At 43.3% G+C, this 24,359-nt stretch overlaps 1 protein-coding gene and 1 long non-coding RNA gene across 2 annotated transcripts in view; both read left to right on the top strand.

Moving 5' to 3' along the window:
• Positions 1-16,965, top strand: part of Eogt (EGF domain specific O-linked N-acetylglucosamine transferase) — a 33,715-nt gene extending 16,750 nt beyond the window's left edge. The window contains exons 10-17 of the mRNA XM_005071188.4: positions 3,448-3,540; positions 4,292-4,363; positions 4,452-4,538; positions 5,692-5,760; positions 8,734-8,795; positions 12,169-12,288; positions 13,304-13,406; positions 14,646-16,965. Of these exons, the coding sequence (XP_005071245.1) occupies positions 3,448-3,540; positions 4,292-4,363; positions 4,452-4,538; positions 5,692-5,760; positions 8,734-8,795; positions 12,169-12,288; positions 13,304-13,406; positions 14,646-14,792 (753 nt within the window). The 3' untranslated portion in view covers positions 14,793-16,965. The remainder of the gene's footprint in view (positions 1-3,447; positions 3,541-4,291; positions 4,364-4,451; positions 4,539-5,691; positions 5,761-8,733; positions 8,796-12,168; positions 12,289-13,303; positions 13,407-14,645) is intronic.
• An 846-nt stretch (positions 16,966-17,811) lies between these two features.
• Positions 17,812-21,093, top strand: LOC121137052. The gene is made up of 3 exons (XR_005874256.1): positions 17,812-17,904; positions 18,512-18,616; positions 20,986-21,093. It is a non-coding gene; the product is annotated as an uncharacterized LOC121137052 (long non-coding RNA).
• The last annotated feature ends 3,266 nt before the right edge of the window (positions 21,094-24,359 follow it).

Raw genomic sequence — 24,359 nt, 5'->3', positions numbered from 1 at the left:
GCACATGCACCGCCAGCATTTTCAGAAAGCAGAACACACGGACTAATTCATAAATAGTTCTGCAGACGAGGAGAAAGCATTCGCTGACCCTACTTCATAGCAGTAAGCCTACAGGATAGGGGTCGCCGTAGCCGTGTCTCGGAACTCTGGGGTGACCCAAAGTCCTTGGGACACTGGCTCTACATTCTTGGCATGCTTCTGCTTTCTTTATCTCTTGCTACACACACTTGCTTCCATTTCCGCCTTGAGTCCATTTTATGGTCACTTCAGTTTCATTTTCTTGGCAGTGTTTCTGTGAGCAAAGGGGACAGTGTCCTCTTTTCTTCCTTTTGCTTAAGTGGGCCACAGCTCTCATAAAGCATCTCTCAGCAATTCTGCAAGACTTTAAAAAGAAATTCCTTAAAAAAAAATCACATCCTCACAGTGGGGAATTTGGATCAGGATTTTTAATCCGTGTATTTTACACATGGGTGAGTGTTCTAAGGTAACCTAGTGAAGGGTGGAGCCAAGGATTCTAGCTGGGCCAAGGGGACACTTTCTGTATAGTCCTCTGAAGAACTTGTGAGGTAAAGAGAAACTTTTCACACACATTCTAGAAGCTTTTTCATACCATCTTGCATGTCTGTTTCCATCTTCCTTAAGTGGTCCGACTTAAAGTGAGCTAGCTTCTAAACATCCTGCGTGTTGTGTGTTTGCATGGTCACCATGAAGATCCCTGCCAACAAGACACATGGTTTTCAGGCAGCATGACTGTCATTCTGTACAGATAAGTGGCATGTTTGTAGGTGAGCAGTGTGGTTGGCATCCCCATGTTACCCTGTCCTTTGCTGGTCCTCTAACTTTTCCCTTATAAATCTCCCCTCTAGGAGGACTTTTCTGTCTCACCAGACAGTTCCCCAGTAACTGGGCAGAGACTTATCATTAATTATAAATGCTCAGCTAATAGCTCAGGCTTGTTGCTAGCTAATGCTCACATTTTAAATTAACCAATATTTCCTACCTATGCTATGCCACATGGCTCGGTACCTTTTCTCGATACGGCAAGTTCATCTCCTGCTTCCTCTGCATCTCCTCGAGACTCCTGAGATGTCTCTTTCATCTTCTTCTTTGCACTTTCTTTTTGTCTGCAAGTCCCACCTAACCTTTATCTGTCCAGCTATTAGCCAGTCAGCTTCTTTATTAAACCAATCACAGTGACATATATTTGCACAGTGTAAAGGAATATTTCACACTCCCCTCTTGGTCAAAGAATGCCTAACTTCCTAGTCAAGTTCTTCATATGAGTAGTTTTGCCCAGTTGCTCCAGAATCCAGTGCATAAAAGCCTTTAGGTTGCCTAGGACTGTACTATGTGACTGTATTGTTCACAGTTGAGTTTTTTTTTTTTTTAGCAAAGCCTTAAGTCAGTGGTTCTCAATCTATGGTTCATGACCCCTGTGAAGGTCAAATGACCCTTTCACAGGGTCACCTAAGACCATCGGAAAACACATATATTTACATTATGATTCATAACAGAAAAATTACAGTTATGAAGAAGCAACAAAAATAATGTTATGGTTGGAGGTCACCACAACATGAGGAACTAAGTTAAAGGGTCTCAGCATTAGGAAGGTTGAGAACCAGTGCCTTAAGTTAACAACACTGATACTGTCACACTTACTGCCAAAGGGAGGACGTTAAGATGTTATTTCACAGAGCTCAGTGCTGTGACTGTCCCCTTGAGGTACTCAGCACCTAAATCATAGAAGGCCACTTCTTTTCTGGTGTTGAGGATTTGGAAGATCTTTGCTCTCACTTTTTATTTATAGAAATAACAACTCATTATCATGAGGTCAAGCAATGTGGAGGCATGTGAGGTTTTCTTGTCTTTTAAAGTCATTTCATTGTCCCCTTAAGGCTGAAACAGTTAGCTTATGTATAAGTTTGGACTTTTTATCTGAATAAATGTAAATACATCCTTAAGCAAAAATTTATCAGGACTTGCATCAAGATCTTATATGCATATCATTTATATAAAGACTTATTTATATCATTATTTAAAATACGGTCTGAGGTTACAAGGGCATCTTTCCATGTCCTTTTTGAGTGGTGGCAGCATTTTTCCACTTGACTGATTTCCTGCATGTGTTTATCTCTCTTCACCCCATACTTCATTTGTTTCTGATTCTGAGCTATCTATTGGATGCTATAAACACCTCTGCCATATGCAATATTCTCCCTGTATCTATGGGGGATTACTGACAAGGTCCACTCTGGACACCCAAATCTTTGGATGCTCAAGTCCTCTGTGTTAAGTAGTATAGAATTGCATGTGACCATGCATATCCTGCTGGATGCTCTGAAACTACCTCTAGGTTACATACCCCAGTACATGCAAACAATCATTATATTATAGTAGTGCAGAGGAAAGGTCTGTATATATTCCACAAAGACACAGTTATTTTCTGAATAATTTCTATCAGTGTGAATGAACTGTCAGGTCTAGAGGGCTCACTGTGTCCTTCTCTTCAAACTCTCATCCTCATTACTTCTGTGGGCAGAGTCCTGAAAGTTGTGTTTGTATGTGTGTGACGCTGGGCATGCTCAAATTTGAGGCCTACACTGGAGGATTTTCTTTTTCTTCTTGTTTTTTTCCCTTGAGGGAAAACTCAAATATTCTTCAATGTGAGGTGGGAAGTCACTCCTCCCTCCACTCTGCTGGGTAATTTGAATTTGTTTCTGCATGTGGTTATTCTCAAATAATTCACAAATTTCCTGGGAAGGGGCCAGGCAGAGTCACTCTATTTTATTGTTAAAATTCCTTTCAGATGTACCTTATTTTATCTAGAGTATTTTATCTCAAGAAACTGTAAGTTTACCTCTTTGAGTTGGTCTTTATTTATGGAGCAACAACAGGACAGTTTGATTGTAGATGGTCTTAAGGGTCTTTACTGGAATGTTGCTGGAGAAACACCCAGGGAAAACATTTATGAGCATGAAGTCTGACCACAGACTGAGTTTGACCACAGCCCTGTAACTCACTAACTCTACAATTTAGACGAACTATTTGAATTTCTGTACAGTTTCTTCATGAATAAAATTAGGCAAAGGACATCAACTTGCCCATTAGAGTTGCAGGGGTGTTTGCTGAATTAATAATCTAGACCATGTATAGTGCCTGGGACATGGTGAGAATCCCAGATATTGTTAGTGTTATGTGTTGTATTATGTGATGTTACTAGTGGCATTATTAATGTGAATGGAATATTGTCACATTATTCATTATTCAATGGGGAGAATTTTCATTTAGTGTTTAAGTTTTCTTGATTTGCATTTCTTTCCAAACATAATCGACTTACTATGATGGACTTTGCTCAGTGAACATATTATTGTGTGTACAAATGGTGTCATATGTGTGTGTCCTCTTAAGCATTCTCTTGTGACAGTAACTTGTTGTTTCTGCCTTCAGAGCTCTTATGGATATGGTGACCTGTTCTCCGATACCTGGAAAGCATTTACTGATTATGACGTCATACATTTGAAAAACTACGATTCCAAAAAGGTACTGGAAACCTATTGAAATGTCTTTAAGTAATTGTCAGGTGCAAGTGACTCATATAATAAATATTTAATTTGAATTTCTCTTGGCTGTTACCATTGATTTCTGACTTCTTTTTTTTTTAATTGTAGCTAGAATTCTTGGAAATAAACCTTCAAACCTTCTTCCTATACTCTTCCCAAAAATATGAATTTTATTTTCTTTGACATAGTTTGCTAGTTAGACTATTTTGGTATAAGATGGAGAAGTGTTAAAATTTATTTTCTAAAATGAGGACTGTTGTTTTGGCGTGAAAAGTGCACACTGTCTGTGCTGTCCTGTGAAGGTTGCACACTGTCTGCTGTCCTGTGAAGGTTGCACACTGTCTGTGCTGTCCTGTGAATGTTGCACACTGTCTGCTGTCCTGTGAAGAGTGCACACTGTCTGTGGTGTCCTGTGAAGAGCGCACACTGTCTGTGCTGTCCTGTGAAGGTGGCACACTGTCTGTGCTATCCTGTGAAGGTGGCACACTGTCTGCTGTCCTGTGAAGGTGGCACACTGTCTGTGCTGTCCTGTGAAGAGTGCACACTGTCTGTGCTGTCCTGTGAAGAGTGCACACTGTCTGTGCTGTCCTGTGAAGTTTACACACTGTCTGTACTGTCCTGTGAAGGTTGCACACTGTCTGTGCTGTCCTGTGAAGGTTGCACACTGTCTGTGCTGTCCTGTGAAGGTTGCGCACTGTCTGTGATGTCTTCTAAACTGTCTTTCTTCCTAGGTGTGCTTTAAAGAAGCTGTGTTTTCGTTGCTGCCCCGCATGCGGTACGGGCTGTTCTATAACACTCCGCTGGTAAGCATCTGAGATGACCTTCCTATGTTTTTAGAGATCGTCTGAGATCCCAGTGCAGGAGTAACATGACCTGGTGCTTTTGTTTTAGATCTCTGGCTGTCAGAATACTGGGTTATTCAGGGCCTTCTCCCAGCATGTGCTGCATAGGCTGAACATCACTCAAGAGGGACCCAAGGTAATGGATATGTTATGGATTCTGAGTAGGCTTGCTTATTCATCTCTAATCAATGCTGCCTTTGGGGAGAAACACACAGCCAGGAGGCAGTGTTTGTTATGATAATGTTGCCTGATCTGGAGTCCTCTGAATTCCGGAGTCAGCAGCCACTGAAGATAAGCTAAAGTGTACTGAACGAATATGCTTTATACGCCTAGTCTTTGCCTATTTCTTTTCCCATATCTAGCTACCTTCTCCTATTTAACTCCTATAATCCCTGCTGAAAACAATCTACCCTACTGACCAACAGCCTAAGTAATAGTGTAATGAGCAGGTTTTTGTCTTCCATGGCATAAGTGAGTACACTGATGTGTATTCCTAATTGACATATACTTGTGCACATTTCTAGGGTGCAGTGTTATATTTTGACATAGTGTAATTATCAAAGCATTTGTGTTACCTCAAGCATCAATCATGTCTTTGTTGTGGCAGCATTCCAAGTCTTTTCTCCTAGCTTTTTGGAAATAGACAATACATTATTGTTAAGCCCTGTAACTCTACGGTGACATTGACAGCAGACCTTAATCCCCCAGTGTCTGTAATGTGTCTCTAGTAACTACCCTGTCTGTTTCCTTTCCCCCATCCTTCCCAGTCTCCAGCACTCTAGTCTATTCTCTACCTCTCTGGTGTTCTCCACTATCCTATTGTATACATCTATGTATTCATCTATTGTATACATCTATGTATACATCTATTGTATACATCTATGTATACATCTGTTGTATACATCTATGTGTACATCTATTGTATACATCTATGTATACATCTATTGTATACATCTATGTATACATCTATTGTATACATCTATGAGGTCAGCTCTTTTAGCATCTGCATCTGAGGGAGAGCATGCAGTATTTGTTTTCTGTACCTGGCTTATGCTAACATAATGCCTCCCATTTACCTCTACGCTGCACTAAGTGATGGATTTTGTTCATTTGTATAGTTGAGTAACATTTCTGAGATAATGGTTAAGGAGTCAGCCGAATCTTCACCATTCTCTAAGTATGTCCTCAGTGAGTTTTACCTCTCTGGGAAATTGCATTTGAGATTTAGGGTTCATTTTATTTTGTCTGAACACATCCCATATTATTCCAACTTTTCATTTTCATCATAGGATGGGAAAGTTCGAGTTACCATTCTTGCACGCAGTACAGAATACCGGAAAATACTGAACCAAAACGAGGTTAGTGCTTTGGTGTAAACTTTTAACACAATGACTCTGCCTCCCATGGCTAATGTACTGTGCTTTTTCATATTGCATTAACAGTTTTTATTTGAAACTGTTGGTTTCCAGAGATACCTATGCTTATTGTAAGTACTGTCTTTCTCTTCTCCAAACTCCCACCCCATCCAGATCTGCTTTATTGTAAATGTACACCCGCACCAGCTCTATGTAAAATACAGGCAAAACCAAAGCCAAACAAACCGTGAGTCCTGCCTGGACTGCAGCAGGAGACTGAACATTCTCCCTCCAGGCAAACTAGTAACAACATGCAAGCATGCCTTTTCGGAGATGACTGATGTCACTTGGTGTTTCTGTAGCATCCGGCAACACATACAATTGGAAGAGATTCCATCCATTTGGATGGCTGAATGTCTTGGAAACTGCTCCTGGGCATCCAATTCATTTATTTCATCAGAGCAAGACCATAGATTGCATTCTGCCTCATTCTGGGCAGATAATCAAGGAAGCCTGGGCCTAAGACTGTTGTTCCACTGTCACAGCAGATAGATGCAAGAGGAGGTTGGACCCAGACCATCAGGAAAGGGCAGGTCAGGGAATAGCATCAAGCCAGGGGGAAGTAAGTTCAAGGAAAGGCACAGTTGCCAGCACCTGCTGTGGTGCTGGCCCTAACACTTTCAGACTCTATGGGCAAACTGCACGATTGTTTGGAGGTGAGATTACTAATTCAGCTCCCAATGGCATGCCCAAGAGTGCCCAGCATGCTGCTCTTCCTCCAAGACAGGTTATGGTTATGGGTTCCAAAGTGTATGTATGACAAGGGCAGCAGTACTTTGACTACACTGATTAGTAAACAGATAATAAGACTCAGGCATGTGTAGCCCAGGCTGACTTTGACCCACAATGTAGGCTGGTCTTGAACTCACAATCCTACTGCCTCAGCCTCATGAGTGCTAAGAGTACAGCCTGGCTCCCAGGTGGTCTGGTTAAATGATGGTGACCACAAACTTGCCGCAGTACAACGTTTGTTGAGATAATCAAGCGTGGTTGGGAATTAGAGAGAGAACGCACTCCAGGACTCTCAGACACACGGAGTTCCTTTGATGTGAGTCCACCTCATTAAATGACTGAATCTCATGCCACCTAATTAATTCTCTCCTGGGGGAAAGGTGGCTGTTTGTAGAGGGAAGCCTCCATCTTGTGACTGCACGTGTGTTGTGCATACATGGGTATACAATGGAGTGACTAATTAGATTGCATTCAACAATTCATGTGCATCGCTTAAGAACAGAGATTGTGTGGTGAGAGGAGCAGGATTTGGTTCCCTCCATCCTCTCCCCCAATCCCACCCCTGCACTCCCCCCACTCCCCCCATCCTGCTTCTGTAACAGGGATAGAACCAAGAGCCTTCTTCATCGTGGGCAACCTCTCACCACCGCTTCTACTCCCTGCCCAGATCAATGCTTTCTGTAACCTTTGATGTTGCTGTTGTGTAGGACCACCTGGTAGAGATGCAAACCATCAGTGTCAGGTTCCAGTTCGGTGAGGGACATGCAGAACCGTGACGCTGCTTTAATAGGCACATTACTCATACTCTGTAGCTTTCTGTCTGCCAGAATAATAGCCAAAAGTGATTTTAGAATTATATAGAAATAGCATTTTGTTTTCTGCCGATACTTCGGTATTTCCAGAGGATGAGGGCCAAACTCCTTATGGTTTGTTTGGAATGAGCCGTTGGAAAGAGCCATCTCAGCCTGGTGTCTGGAGCCTTGTGTCCTCTCGGCCTTGAAGGACCCAGCTGCTCTGAAATTATGGGGAAATAGAGTAATGAAGTCAAGAGATAGGATCAACATTTGAATTCAAATGAGCTCTAAAGTAATAGACATAAGTGATGTCTAATGGTATACAAATTTTTACCTGCAAAAAATTAATAAACTTTGAGAGTTGAGCTCAGTGGGTAAGTGCTTGCCACACAAGCCTGAAAACCTTAGATTGACCCTCAGAACCCATTATATAAGATGTGGGCTTAGGGACTGGAGAGATGGCTCAGTGGGTTAGAGGGCTTTTTGTGAAAGCAAGAGGACCTACGTTTAAATTGCCAGCACTGATGTAAAACCCAGGCATGGCTGCTTGTGCCTATAACCCCAATATTGGGTTAACAGCAACATGCAGATGCCAGGAGCTCACTTGCCAGCCAGCTGAGCCAAAGCAGTGAGCTTCGTTCAGTGAGAGATCCTGTCTCAATATTAAAGAAAAAAGAGACTAGAAAATTGGCTCAGTCGATAAAATACCTGCTATGCAGCTATGAGGACCTGAGTCTGGATCCCCAGAACCCACATACAAAAGCCAAGAGTGGTAGAATTCTCCACCATGGCACCAGGAGGTGGGGATGCCCAAAGCTCACAGACTGAGCAGTCTGAATTGGCGAGCTTCTGGCTCAGGGAGAGCATGTCTCAGGAAATACAATTGGAGAATCATGAAGGAATGACACCTGCTGTTGCTCTTGGGTCTCCAAATACATAACATACCTTCACGCACAGGTTCACAATCCACACTGATATGTATAACACACACACACGCACGCACGCGCGCACACACACACACACGCACGCACATACACGCACGCACACACACACACGCACACACACACATACACGCACACACACACACGCACACACACACACGCACGCACATACACGCACGCACACACACACACACACACATACACGCACGCGCGCGCACACACACACACACACACACACACACACACACACACATCAGGTATGGCTGGCTCCAGGGCAAATGAAGTAGATACTATTTCTGAGTAACAACATGTGAAGCTGTCCTCTGTACACCGGGGTACTATATAAACCAGGACACACACACAAACAAAACAAATTTTAATTAAAAGACTTTAGGATTCATCAAGGAAAGCAGAAAAAAATAATTCTACGTGTGCTTCTTTTTTTCCAGCTGGTAAATGCACTGAAAACCGTATCCACATTTGAAGTTCGGATTGTTGATTACAAGTACAGGTGAGCCTCAGCCCGGGAAGATGCTGTCACCCCTAGATTGAGCCACTCACTGGTGGGGACAGAGCATTTCTGCAGTGGGCACTCTTGGCATTTATAGATCAAGAAGTGACACTCAGACACTATCATTAAGCAAAACAGGGTAACAGAGGCCACAAGTTCAGGGGCACTATTGAGCTTCCTGAAGTCTCCTGTTCAGGTACAATTTTATTTTTCCTGAGAAATAATGAACCCAGATTTTCACTTGAAATATCTGCATTTTTTAAAGATTTTATTTATTTATTATGTATACAGTGTTCTGCCTGCATGCTAGAAGAGGGCACCAGATCTCATTACAGATGGTTATGAGCCACCATGTGGTTGCTGGGACTTGAACTCAGGACCTGTGGAAGAGGAGCCAGCCTCTGAGCTATCTCTCCAGTCCCAGAAATATCTGAATTTTTAAAAAGTTAGCAGCTGCTATTAAGTTTTAACATATGCCCACATATATACATATATCCACATACATAGATATGTTCATATACACACCTATGCAAATATCTCTATATTATATATATGGCCTACTTTACCCTATTTGCTAATGGATTTCAACTTTGAAGGCGATGAATTAAAAAAGGAAACTTATAAAAGGCCTAAGCTGCTGTGTAGTAATTCCTGTTGGTTTGAGAGCAGTCACTGTAGTGGCGGTACACCCTCCAGGTAGAAAAAGTCTAGCAGTGTAAGATAGGTACCCTGCAGAGGTTACCTATCATAGATGTACTTCCTGCAGCTGCACAGGCTTGGGAGTGCTTTACCTCACTCATCAGCTCCTACTTCCTAAGGGGATGAATCCTTAAGGCTATGAGGATGAGCTGGCCACCGGGCTTCAAAGGTGAGATCCAGGTGTGGTGGACAGTGTGCCTCTTGTGGGGAAGACCTCAGACACAGAATAGAGAGATCCGTCAGACCGTCTCTGCATGTGAAGGCTTTCTCTCACCTTACAGCTAATGCTCTGAGGATGTTAATGCTCCTCTGTTTCACACAGTACACTGTGCTGTGGTGGCTTCTTCCATAGGCAAATGAGGACATACATGTGTGGTTAAGACTTAACCTGAAGGAACCAGAGAGGCACCTCTGATTCTGGGCCATTGCCTGCTTTCATGGCTATCTGAGCATTTTCCTGGTGAATCAAGGAAAATAAATCCATACCTTGTCCGTCTGCAGTGACCATTAACAACTGGTTAGCACTGGCATCTGTGACTGCCAGTCCATGGTGGTTCTCCAGCTGGCGTGTCCAAAGAATTTACCTGTGTTTACCTGAGCAAATGATCTGTTTTAGCTTCCTTTTTCACTGCTGTGATTTAAAAAAAAATGCCTTGGCAAAAACAACCTAAGAGAGTAAGGTTTATTTGGCTCATGATTCCAGGCTGCAGTCCATCATTTCAGGGAGTCCAGGCGTAGGAACTTGGAGTAGCTAGTTACATTACGTTCACAGTTTCAGAGCAGAGAGCAGTGAATTCCTGTCTGCATGCCTGCTCTCCCCTTCCCATTCAGTCTTGGGCCTGGCCATGAAATGGCATCGCCCATATTCAGGGTGGGTCTTTCCACCACAATTAAGCAGTTAAGAAAACCCCTCACACTATACTTACGGGCCAATCTGATCTAGACACCCTTTCTGTGTGATTCCACAATGGGTCAAATTCGTCAGACTTAACCATCACACCGTCCTTACCTGGACAAACAGACACCTTTCCCTACTGTGAGACACACAGAAAGATTGTCTTCCTTTTCTGTTTCTTTATTTTGTTTTTGGGGTTTTCAAAAGCTTTTTAAGAAAGAATTTACCTTTCCTTCTTAGATCTTTATCATCCTCCACTTTTGGTACAGTGGGCCTGTATCGAAATAATCGATGATTATTCAGTGTCCCCTTACACCTGCCCCCCCCAATATTCTAGTTATCATTCCTAGCCTCACTTCAGTACATTTCTGTGGCCTGATTTCCAGTGGACATGTTTGCATCTGCTGGTGTCACAGGCATAGACCAGAGTCTGCCTGGTTCTGAGAGGGTAGGAAGGGAGGCGGAGGATGAGGATGCAGTGACCTTTTATGGGTTATTGAATATCTGCCTTTTCCAGTTATGTATGGACCTGCCCCCCCCAGCACCCACACACACATGGTTTTCTATTCTCACACTCCGCTGCTATCTTGACTTTAAAGAACAACCGTCAAATCTTAGTCTCCTGCAAAGACAGACAATGGCTTGTTGCATCTGAGATCATCTTAGATATGTGGTGTTGAGTAACTCACATCACATAATTTATTCTCTTTCTTACATTATTGTTTTCTTGTATGTGAATGGGCATTTAGCCTGCGTGTATGTATGCCTGCGTACTGCATGTGTGCTGTGACCGAGGGAGGTGGGAGAGTGTTTCGAATCCCCTGGAACAGAAGTTGCTGATGGTTGTGAACTGCCGTGTAGTTGATGGGAATTGAACTCAGGACCTCCGGAAGAGCAGCCAGTGCTCTGACCTGCTCAGCCATCTCTCTGGCTGGCATTCTTTTATTATTTAACAGGAGTAATTTTCAGCTGGGGAAATCTCCTTAGCACTTGCTCATTTCCCTTTTCCAGGAAGAGTAAAGAGTAGGCCTTCCTGCTAGGAGCCCTGCTCTGCAGTCTTACCTGCCTACCTTTGAATGGTACCTTTTATTTGAACTATACCTATTTTTGTAATTATGTTGATATCATGGGTCATGATTTTCTTATTAATGTTCTCTTGAAAAACATAAATAAAAGTTTGTGTGGTGATTGATATATTGTTTATGATCTAGTAAAGTTTGCCTGGAGATCAGAATGCAAAGCTAGCCACAGTCTTGGAAACTGGTAGTGGAGGCACACACCTTTAATTCCAGGACTCAAGAGACAGAGGCAGATGGATGTCTGTGAGTTCAAGGCCACCCTGGGATATATGAGAGTGAATCAGTCTAAAAGAGACACAGAGATCATGCCATTAATCCTGGCGCTAGAGAGTACATAAGGAGCTCAGTGCAGTCTCAGTGAGTCTGAGGAGCAGTGCAGTCAGGGGCAGTGTGAGGTTCAGGGGATCGTCCTTTCAGTCTGAGCCTTGGTAGAGGTGAGAACTCTCTAGTGATTGGCTGCTTTGCTTATCTGGTCTTCAGCTTGAACCCTAATATCTGTCTCTGACTTTTTATTATTCATGCTACAAGTTTGTGCTTAAAGGATGTGTTTAGTTATCAAAGAATGAATTAAGTTATTAGATACTGGAGTGCACTTGAAGTTGTCATAACGGCACAGATGTGGAATGTGACACAAGTGTGTAAAGACTGTCACTGTGGATCATGAACTAACTCGCCTCTCTTGTGTTGTCCCACGTTGCAGAGAACTCGGGTTTTTGGATCAGCTGAGGATCACACACAACACGGACATATTTATAGGCATGCATGGAGCTGGCCTTACCCATTTACTTTTCCTCCCAGACTGGGCTGCTGTATTCGAGCTGTAAGTATAGGTGGTGGCTTTCCATGGAGAGCAAATGAGCCAGCTAAGAGTTTCAATCTGGCCATTAGCTGACCGTCAAGCTACATCATGGTGATATCTGGAAAGGAAAGCAACCTCAAGCTGAAAGATCTGACACCTGCCAGTGTTCTTAGGAGGCAGGCACTCCCTCCTTCCCCGTAACCTTGGTACCTGTCGTAGGATGTGAGTCCCAGTAGAGTTCACTGCTGTGTGCCTCTCACTCTGGGAGCACTTCCCTCCCTGTGACCAGTATAATTACAATGCTGAAAGAGAACAGGGGTGGCAATGGAAGGGATAGCAGAGGCACCATCTCCAAAGGTGGGTCACTTACCCAGCGTGTATGAGACAGACACGGGGAGGAGGATGGATCCTTAAGGAGACTATTGAAGGGAAGGTTGTTACAAACTTCCAGTTCTCTGCATGACACTTTGGCGTGACTAGTGAGGCACAAGGGGGCTGGGAATTCTGTCTTAATTGATTTGTCCGAGAGGAAGAGAGGGGAGGATGGAAGAAAGGAGAAAGGGAGGGGAATGCCAGTGAGATACTGGAGCTCAGCAGATCTGGGTGGGATTTTGCTTCCTTCATTAAGCAGCAGTTTAACTTTGAATGTGTTGCCTTCCTAACTCCATTTCCATGTATGTGAAGTTACTGCCTAAAAGATAATCTCCAGTTCACAGGCAGTAGGACCTATTGAATAAGGTGCCCACTCTTCCACCTTACTCTGTTTTTTAAAAAGTAAGGCAAGGTTCTAGAATATTGATTAAAATTGATTTTTCAGAGCGGGAGACTGTACCCAGGGCTTTATGCTGGCTACCACAGACCACAGACCTATGTCTCCTCACTCTGAACATGTTTGTAAAGTTATCTCGCTCTTGTTTGTTATTTATAAAGCCTCTAGTAAGACCATATTTGGGGGATGGATTTTTCTCCTATATTGTTATACTTTGGGCATCCTCCTGAGCAAAAGCCTCATGTCGTGACACCCTCGTGTCCTTAGGTACAACTGTGAAGATGAGCGCTGTTACTTAGATCTGGCCAGGCTCAGAGGTGTCCACTACATCACCTGGAGGAAGTCCAACAAGGTGTTTCCTCAAGATAAGGTAACGTTCAGTCAAATGGTTTGGATTCCAGTTATTAAAACAAGAGCCATCACTGAGTCTCAAAGATACACTGTTCTCCTCTTGAGTACTGAGGTTTTTGTTTTTGTTTTTTAGAAACGAATGTCATTTTATTATTTAGAAAATCATATTATTTCGAATTTTAAAGATTTGTTTATATTTTGTAACTATTCAGAGTGAATTTTTAAGATACTTTAAATCCCCTGTCCTCCAATTCAGAGCCATGTAAACAGCAGAGTAGTCAGGAAACTCCAAGAAAGACTGCTGCATAAATCAGAAAGCCTTAGTTACAGTAGGTCAGAAACACACACATTTGCTCTTCATAACTCATTTTAAACCTTCTTCCCTTGACCTTGATGATTCTATCCCTCAAAATTCAGGCTAATTCAATCTTCAGAGTCTCCAGAGGACTTTGTCCTGTCTTTCAGGACAACGAGTAGACTCTTTGACTAACTCAATTCATCATAATAGATAATAAATTCCTACTGAGTCAGCAAAATGCTGTTTCACACCAACATTTTTCTAGTTGGATTTCTTCAGTTGACTCTTCTATATTTGTCTTAAAATTAAAAATAGAAAATATAATGAAGACTGGAAGGAACAGCTGTGTATTCCTGATACTTTTAGACTATCCATGATAAAAACATGTTGGTGTTTTTATACTCTTTACTCATTGTCTCTTTACTCTTTTGGGGGGCCTATCACACAGCTCCCAAATAAATACACCCAGAGGCTTATTTTTACTTGTGAATATACCTTAGCTTGGCTTATTTCTAGCCAGCTCTTGTTAACTTAAATTATACTGTCTACCTTTTGCCTGAGGTGTTTTTTATATTTGCAAATTGGAGAAAACCTCCATATTGTTAAAACAGCTTACACCAGATTATGTATAGCAGTCACCAGCAAACTGTAGCTCTTGGTAGAAATTTGGCCCACCCATTGTTTTTGTAAATAAAGTTTTATTGGGAGCAGCCACATTTGTCTGCATATTGTCTAGGCTTGCTTGTGCATTTCCTTGGCAGAGAAATGCCATCTGTGGCTGAGAGCAGATGGTTGACAGTGCTGAAAATATTACTGGGACCTCTGTTGGAAAAGCTTGCCAGCCTCTGTGGAACAGCATATGTTAAAATAGTTGCTTTAGCCAAAGCAAAATGATTTCATTTCTGTAGGAGAGACACACCTTCAGTGACTTTGGGATTTTGTTCTGGTTTGTCTCTGCAGGGGCACCACCCGACGCTGGGAGAACACCCGAAGTTTACCAATTACTCTTTTGATGTAGAAGAATTCATGTACCTTGTCCTTCAGGCTGCAGAGCACGTATTACAACATCCACAGTGGCCGTTTAAGAAGAAACATGATGAACTGTAGAAATGTTGAGTTTGTTTACAAGAAGACAGTGTTTAAATGCTCTCACATCCAGACTCACAATCGAAGGAGCAGAACAACCTGTCATAGCCTACTGTAAGATGAAACATGACTTTTGACTTTTGAATATAGCTCAGGTTGGCCTTGAATTAACAACCCTCTGAACCTCCTGAGTGCTGGAATTACAGATGTGTGCTACCGTGCCTGTCTACAAAATTGCTTTTTCTATAAGGAAACACGCTTTCAGGATATTTTGTCTTCAAGATTTCCATGTGTTTGTTGTGTCATTGCTATTTGCCAATAGCAATTGTATTTTTGCACTGAAAAAAGTTACTTTTATAGTTCGCAGTTGGGCAGGTGCCCATTAGTATAGCAGAGCTTTCCTATTGGGATACCAAAGTTGTCAACTTAAGCAGCTTTAGAATTTGTAAGTGTGTTTGTTAACTATAATGTGATTGTAATTCCAGAATGTTCCACCTTGTTGTTTATATACTTGGATGAATTCAAAACTGGTTTCATATTTGCCATTGTCTGTTCATAATTACGGTTGTAGGGCCTGGAGACATGGCTCAGTTTAGAATGCTGGCCTTGCATGTAAGGGGCCCTGAGTTCAATCCCTTCCAACACGCATGCTCACACACATGCACATACACACACCAGCGAAAGTCTGTGATTCTCAGGACTAAGCTATAGGACTGAGCTACAGACCAGTATTTAGTCAGCTCCAGGTTACGTGCATCAAGAACCCGAATCAGTCGTGCCATTGTCTTCATTCGTGTTCACATAGCTCATTTCCATCACGTTCTCCCCAAATGTAATGGCAGTGTTGATAATGAGAACACATTGGAGAATCCTGCAGTACCATCTCTGCAGACCCATCAGCCATGAGAACATTCATGTTGACTTGCCATGAAGGCTTCGTTTCCATCAGGCAAGCTTGTGTAAGCACATACAGCTGTGTGCATCTACCTCTGGCAGGGTGACAGTAACCCTAATGTTTGTAAAAACTGCAAAGTGGCCACATGAAGAGACTCTTTCCCTATTAAAAAAAGAAAAGAAAGACCACTAAAAAAACAGTAGCTGGTCATTGGTGGTGCATGCCTTTAATCCCAACACTCTGGAGGCAGAGGCAGGCGGATCTCTGTGAGTTGGAGGCCAGCCTGGTCTACAGAGTGAGTTTCAGGACAGCCTCCAAAACAATAGAGAGAAACCCTGTCTCAAACAAACAAACAAACAAACAAACAACAACAAAAAATACCCAAAACAGTAGAGCTGCGAATTACCCAATCAAAACAAAAGCCCTAAGAAAGAGGCACTGATTAAGTCTGAACTGCAGGCTTGAACAGCAGGCTTGAACAGCAGGCTTGTCCTTGAACGGCTTCACGTCTCACTGCTGATGAGCATCCAGCTCTGCAGTCAGAAACCATGGGTTTGTTCCACTGTACAGCCTGACACTTGCATCTTATTAACATTTGAGTCGGCTATCACAGATGCTACTTTTAGTTTTTACAGTGGACAAAACAAATCATAGCCAAGGATTTTACTTTTAAATTTTAGAGACATAACCCCCCCCAAAAAAAGTCCCCAAACTTCTCAGAAGTTTGCTGCCTTTGGCTTTCAGGGCTTGGTAACTGAGTTGTAGTCTTTATTGAAATATTAAAGAAAAAGATGACCCGCTGTAGGCGAGACCTCTGCTTGGGTTTTAAGATTGTCTGGAAAGAATTGTAACATTGGGAACTTTTTAATGATAGGGTTGCTGCTGTTCTTTGTGTGTAGTTCTATGTGAGCGGTAGGGGTGAGAGTGTTGTACAGGAAAGGGACTGTAGGGAGCGCATTGTCTGAGTCATCAGGGCCCCTGGGAAGCCATTTGAATTTTCATCCTGTTACCTCATTTCAGCAGCACAGGGACCTGTGATTCCACAGACTACTGGGGACTTCATGACTGAGAGCAATTTCATAATAAAGCTGTATTTGAAGATTTTGTATTTAGACAGAACATACTTTATATAAATAAGGAAGTCATTTAAAATTTTAATTATGGGACTGACTTGTATCAATTTTTTGTGGGAGCAGAAGATCTTCAAATTGTTGTAAAATTGTAAATGTAGACATGACTCTTTTTATTGTTTGTAAGGAGATGCATGGCTTCGGAATAAAGCTTTATATTTCATTTAAATATCCGAGCATCTGTAGGGGTTTCTGTGTCTGGATGTCACATCCTATGATTTAAAAAAAATCCAATAGCTTGTATGTGATTTTTAAAAAGTAATTAGCTCACTGATGAAGGATTCAGTGTAATCAAAAATTTATATTTATTTATTTAGCAGCTGTTTTATCTGATGCTCTACAAATGTGGCCCTGCACAAATCTTAACCAAAATGACGGGAGGACGATGGCACCTGATGTCCAGAGCAAGGCAGAGTTATTGAGTGATGTCCCTGAAGGTTCCAGGTCTTGTCATCTCACAGCCAGGTCTCCATGGCTTCCTTGGCTTGCCCATGCAGTCAACACTGAGCCAGCCGCTACTGTGTACCAGTCACCATTATAGCCTCTAAGAAGTTTAGGACCAAGGAACTTAGGTTGTGGTAGAGAAGGTGGGGATTAAGCAATATTGATATAGAAAAACACAGTGTTCCAGACCCTGGTACTGTTGTAGAGAAAGCCAAAGTAAGAAAGGGGTTTGGAGTCTGGACTTAAATAGAGCCTTGCATGCTTAAGTACAGGGTTCTCACTGAGGAGGTGACAATTGAGACTAGAATTCTAGAGGGAGGTGGTTGGTGACCTGGCAGAGAGCTTACCAAGAGCACAGAGCAGCAAGTGCCAAAGCCCTGAGGCAGAGCCTGTGTTAAGTCTGAGGAAGAGCCAGGGTAGCTGCTGTGACAGAGGAGTCATAAGTTACTCAAAGGAAAATAGCGCATGTAGATGGCAAGGCTCTTGTCTCCATTCTGAATGGACCTGTATAAAGGAGCAAAGACCTGGCTTTCGGACAGGGTGACTCTCCTGGCTTTCCTTTGGACAGGTGACTCTCGCTGTTATACTCAGCAGGAAGCAGACTCTGGGATGAAGGATTACAAGCTGATGGCTTATTGCCAGTGGATTCTCACGGTCAACACAGGTGAGGAAGCATGGGGTCCAGAAAAGACCAGGGACTGGGCAGGGGGAGACATCACCTGGAATTAAGTAGGTCTTCACGGGCATTGTAGGACACAGTATCTTTCAGAGATTTCCCAATGGAGGCAGGAGGTGGTGCCATCCGGTTGGAGTCGTAGAGGTGGAGAATGAGGAACCTTGATCAGGGCAATTCCCTCCACCTGGGGACAGTTATTAGGAGACCATGCTGCTGGGGATCCATCAGTGTTCCCCACAACCTGGAGGCTGAGAGCCTGTCTGCAGGGGGAAGGCAAGGCCCACAGGCAGCTTCCACTGCCTGGGAGCGCAGTGTGTGGGCTCTTCTGTTCTCCCATCAACTTCCTGCCAACTGGAAGTTTGATTTTAGAGTCTTCATTGCATGCAGATTTTATTTTTATTTGTTTAAAAAAGAACACCATGAACTTCAAAATGTAGATTGTCAAGGTAAGGACAGTTCTTATTTTTAGGGTGTAATTATCATTTCAAGTGTGGGGGCCTTATTTGGGCCAGTCCTCTGTTGAGTATTCCTCGTTAACTTCCCATTCCTACACATTCTAAAGCCCATAAGACCATTCTCTTATATGTTTAAACAGAGCAGAGAGGGTAAGAAATGTGCCCAAAGCTACTCAGCCAGCAACAGACAGTTGGATGTAGAAGTTTCTTTGTGAAGGGATTACCTAGGAATGCTTACATGGAAGGTAAGTAAGGGGGGAGGGAGGAAAAGTTAAAGGGGAACATAGGGAATGGAAAAAAATGTCTTAAAGTTTCTTACAATTACCAGGTGGTGTTCTTTGAAATATAGACATTGCAGAGCAAATAGGAAGTTGCTTTTCAACTGGAAGCTTGCCAGTCAGCTCAAGTGTGATTGCAGCATTAGCTGCTTTTCTCATGACTGTCAGCATACTCTACAAAGGCAACTTAAGGAAGAAATGAAGAAAAGATTCATTTTGGCCTAGAGTTCAAGGATGCCCCCTCCATGGCTGGGAAGTCACAGCCTCGAGGGTCTAAGGCAGCTGGTTGCGCTGTATCCCAGTCGTGAAGCAGACACGGATGAGGGCTGGTGCTTCTTGCTCAGTTTGTTTTCTCAGGACCTTAAGCCATGGAATGATGGTGCCTACTTTCAGGATGGGTCATCACAGCTCAGTTAAACCTGCCTAGAACACCATCACAGACACAACCATAGGTGTATTTTCATGGTTATTCTAAATCCAGACACGGTAACGATGGTGAACTATCACAATTGTCCCAGAGTGGAGTCAATCATTTAAAACAACCTTCTAGGGGATAGGTAAGTAACTCAGTCAGTAGAGGGTTTGTCTCGGGTGTGGTGATGCTTACCTGTAATTTAAGCATTCAGAAGTTGTAGGCAAGAGGCTCAAGAAGGCTCAAGAGGCTCAAGAAAGCTTCAGCTGCTGAATTTGAGGTTACATGAGACTGCCCTAAAATACACCAGTAACAACAAAACATGCTAACCTCCCTCGAGCACGGGACGCTGCCAGAACACTCGAAGACTTTAAGCCATGTCAAAAGATGCAGTCACCATTCTTAGCCAAAACAATAGTCTGATCTGAGCAATTTGCTGAATTTGTTCTTACACGCTGTGGGCCGGTGTACCTAGTGGCCACGAGGTGGCAGTCAATCCCTTCCAAATGGCCTCTAGGGCCCGTACTGATTGTGAAACTAGGCTTCTGGGCCTGGGAGGAAGGTCTGACTCCCACCATGCACAGGGTGGTGGTGGTAGGGGTGGTGGATTTCATTCCTTAAGTGAGGGAACCTGCGATCACTGGAACAGCTTTTGGGATGACTGGGAATGTGTGTGTGCGTGCATGCGTGTGTTTAGGGGGGTGCCTTTGCTGCTGCCAGCACATGCATACTAGTAATATCTCTTCATCTTGTAAAGGGGCAAGAAGTGACAGAAGCCATCGGCCAATCTGCACCCTGGAAAGCCTGGAGTTTGGCTGGGATCTGACCTCTGTTGAATGTAGCGTGTTAACATTTTAGTTTTACCACAAAGCTAACTTTTTAAAAGATTTTCTTTTTATTATGTATAAAGTGTTCTACTTGCATGCATGCCTGTGTGCCAGAAGAGGGCACCAGATCTCATTTAGAATATTGGGAGCCACCATGTGGTTGCTGGGAATTGAACTCAGGACCTCTGGAAGAGCAGCCAGTGCTCTTAACCTCTGAGCCATTTCTCTAGCTCCAAAGCTAAATTCTTACGTTGCCCTTACCATGGGCTTCACTGCTATTTTTTTGTTTGAATAGAACTCCAATTAGATGATTTCACTGATGGTCGGAAACCCAAGGATTATAGAACATTAAGGAATGCTGTTTAGTGAGTTGGGGTGCTAATATTGAGCACACACAGGTATGACCTAGTGCAGTTCTCTTCAAATGTGTTTTAGTTATTTGTGTCATTGCTATGACAAGATACTCGACAACAGCAAATTAAGGACCTGTTTTACATGACAGTTTGAGGACATGCTTCATCATAGCAGGGAAGCAAGGAACATGAGGTGACTGCTGGACCCATTGTATTCCCCGTTGGGAAGGAGAGATACTCAACTGCTATCTCCCTTTATATTAAATTTGGGACTCACAGAGATCCATCTGCCTCTGTCTCTAGACTCCTGGAGTTAAAGATGTAGCTACCACTGTCCTCTGTGGCTAACTAGTGGCTTAGGTATGTGACTAACTAATGGTTTAGCTCTTAACTAGGTATGTGGCTAACTAATGGTTTAGCTCTTAACTAGGTATGTGGCTAACTAGTGGTTTAGCTCTTAACCATGTGGTTGCTGGGACTTGAACTCAGAACCTCTAGAAGAGCAACCAGTGCTCTTCATCACTGAGCCATCTCTCCAGCCCCGCTGCTTTGCTTTTCTGATCTTCAGTTTAAACCCCAATATCTGTTTCTAGGTTTTTATTATTCGTGCTACACAACTTTGTTCTCCAGATTGGGGGACTGAAAGATGAAGTGGTGGTCTTCCATGGTGTTTGTTCATATCTGATTTTGGTGTAAACCATGCTCACATCATGTTTTTTTTTTTTTTTCCTGTCTGATTCCAAGATGCACTTCAGGAGTATTATTTATCCACTGCTAATGTGGATAAACAAGCCAGAAGGTATCAAGCTTCTAGAAGACAAGACACTTTGTGAACTTGGCTGTCCAACCCTATGGAGCTTTTGATTTTAAAAACAAAACAAAACAAAAAACTTGTTTTTAATTATGTATGTTCTAGTTTGCTTTCTGCTGCTGTGGGAGAAACAAAACAAAAGAAAACACCCACAACAAAAGCAACTTGGGGAAGATAGGGTCTATTTGGCTTATACTTCCAGATCACAACCCATCATTGAAATTAATCAAGGCAGAAACTTCTGACAGGAACTCAGAGACAAGAACCATGGAGGAACTGTGTTTGTGGGCTCTCTGATTCATGCTCAACCAGGCCTATCCACCTCCAGTTGATCAATAATCCAGAAGATTTCCTCACAGATATGGCCACAGGCCAATCCAAATCTGGGCAAACCTTCATTTGAGACTTCCTCAGATGACATCTGACAGTGTCAAGTTGACAGCTGATAGTAACTCGGAACAATGAGCATATGAGGGGAGGGAGGTTGTCCATGTGAGTGCAGTGCCTATGGAGGCCAGAAGAGGGCATCATATTTCCTGGAGCTGGGATAGGACATGGGTCAGGAACCTAGGATGCTCCCCAAGAGCTGTACTATGTGTTCTTAACCAGGAAGCCATCTGGGTATCCCTGGAGCTTTGCTTCTCTTACTTGTAAACTAGTGATGTATATTAGGCAGGATGGAGCTAAGGAGGTAAAAAGGAAATCAATCCATGCTTGTTTGTTGCTGCCACACAGCCTTGTTCAGCAAATGCTGTTATTATATATTGTGACACGTGGATTTATTGTTATTTAGACCCACAGCACCTGCGGACCATTTCAGTTCCGCTCTTAGGACCTCTTCCCAGGCCTGGCCAAGCAGAATTTCTAGGGCACAGTCTAGCTGTGTAGTTTGTTAAATGTCCCCAGGTGTTTCTGATTTGGAGTGAGTCAGGGCTGCTGGCTTAGGAGATACTGGCAAACTCCTGGGAACAAGTCAGCCCATGCCAAAGTACCTTCCACTGGGTGTCAACCTGGGAAACATTACCTCAAGTCAATTAAAAAGACCTCATCTCAGGCTTCTCAGCACCTTTTGAAAGACCCCCAGAGTGGGGAGACCCTCACTCAAGTCTCAGGATAAGCTGATGCCCCACTAATTCAAAAGAGACCGTTCTTGATGCAAGCACACAAGGTTTATTCAGGGAACCAGTGCACTGGGGCCGAGCCCATAACCCTTGCAGGGGCAGAGGAGTTTGACCCTCAGTAGTTGCAGTCGGGGGTTTTTTAAAGGGAAAAACCATAAAGAATGGGGGAGTTTAGACAAGTACCATGAAGAATGGGGAAGTTAGGCAAACACCATAAAGGATGGGGAAGGTAGGTGATAGCTCATGCTATAGGTTATCTTGAGCAAGCATTCTTGGGGCATTGTACAGTTAAACATTGAGCAAAGCACCCAATGTGTCAGGAATGTGGTGAGCTAGTTCCTGGATCAGGGATTGTTATCTTTTAAGTTTATCTTGAGGTCACCGGTTTCTCAGGAGAGGGCAAAAGAACAAGTTCCTCTGTGCTGGGCTAGTTGCTAGGGGTCTAAAAATGTTGTTAGGGTCTCTCACTTTGACATGCTAGTTGTATATTGAGTTGTGAGCAGGGAGATGCACTATACCCTGAACACGTTATTTAACCATGGGGTCATTGTCTTAAGATACATGAATAAGGTATTATGAGGATCCCCTTGGACAGGCGACACAACTCCCTTCTGGGGAAGAGGACACCAGGTAGTACCTTCAGTGTGAAGTTGCTCCAGTCAGTTGTGTCTTAGCATGTGCAGCTACATGTCTGTATGTGCATATATATATGTATATGTGTGGGTATGTATGTACATGTGTGCATGTGTGTAGAAGTCAGAGCACTTTAGATGTTGTCCCTCAGCAATGCTCCACCCCCTTTTGAGACAGGGCATCTCTCTGAACTTGGAGTGCATCAGTTAGGTGAGACTGACTCGAAGTGAGCCCCAGGCATCTCCTTGTCTCCATCTTGTCCAGCTTTTATGTGGATTACTAGGATCGAACTCGGGTCTTCACGCTTGCAAGGCTGTACTGATGGAGCTATACCCCACCCTCTGCTGCATGCTGTTGGTTGAATTAACTCGGTTGTGTCATCGGTCCTTGTTGATAGAGTGAGGATAAATAGCCAGGCCAAGACATGGCTAATATGGAGGCTGTAGGATGAAAGAGCAGCTTCTGCTGGGTGTGTTTCTCACAAAGAGGTTGACAAAGTCCAGGGTCTATGCACCCCTTCTTATATGGGGTCAATGTAAGCCACTTGTCAAGTACTCCTGAGGCTGTTGGTATGTTCAGATAGTGAACCATGAGGTCAAAACAAACAACAACAACCACCCACTGATACCAGCATCATCAGTCCTGGAGGTGTTACTGCCAAAGCACACCATGAGACACTGAATGAAGCTGAGGGTGCAGGATCTGGGTTGTCTCACTCCACATTTAATGTCATCTAGATTGATAGAGCTGCAGTGACACTGCATGATTCAATCAGCAAGACAAGCATGGGTAAAAGGAAACCGTAGCATTCTGAGAAATCTGTAAACTAAATTGCAAGGGTCCCGGAATGAATTTGAATCGGGCATGATTTTGGGCCGAGATCTAAACTGGGTGCAGCGTTAGCCAATGAAATTGGTTGATTTGACGGACGTCCACTGGAAGACAATCGGCCCATAGGAGATGGAGTTAAAGGTGACTCTGGCAAGTCCCAGAAGCAAACCCAAAGCTAAAGCGGTATAGACATGTAAATAAGGCAGATGCCAGGCTAGAATGAGAGGGACAAGGGCTGCATTGAACAGACCCAAGGCAACACAGCCAAAGGCCAGGATTAGCATTTGAAAGCCAGCCAAGGAGGAAAGGGGACGACTGAAGGCCTCACTCCACCCCTGAAAACCTGCAAACTGGAAAGGCAGGTGGGAAATGGCTGAGGAAGGAAAGCCAGTCCTAATTCACGGTTGGAGCACTTCCTCAATGATAGAAAAATGTAAATGCCCCAGAAAAAATATTTTCGCCTATGTATCATTTTTCAAATCTCTGGGTAATATTCCACAGCGTTCAGGGAGGGAATCGACACAGGGCGCTTTGAGAAGTGTTTATGGATGGGCTCCTGGAAGCGGGCCTCAGGGTCTCCTTCTTCACTTTATGAGAGTGTCATGACTTCTGCTTTCCTGTAAGACTAGAAGATTCGATGATGGAGCTCCTCGGTCTTTGCTTTGTCCTGTCAGGCATCTCTATGCAAATCAACTCCTGGCAGAAGTCACTTTGGAACCCTA

This window comes from Mesocricetus auratus, unplaced genomic scaffold (genome assembly GCF_017639785.1).
Source record: "Mesocricetus auratus isolate SY011 unplaced genomic scaffold, BCM_Maur_2.0 Super-Scaffold_100676, whole genome shotgun sequence".
NCBI lineage: Eukaryota > Metazoa > Chordata > Mammalia > Rodentia > Cricetidae > Mesocricetus > Mesocricetus auratus.
This window is presented reverse-complemented; position numbering and strand designations above follow the sequence as displayed.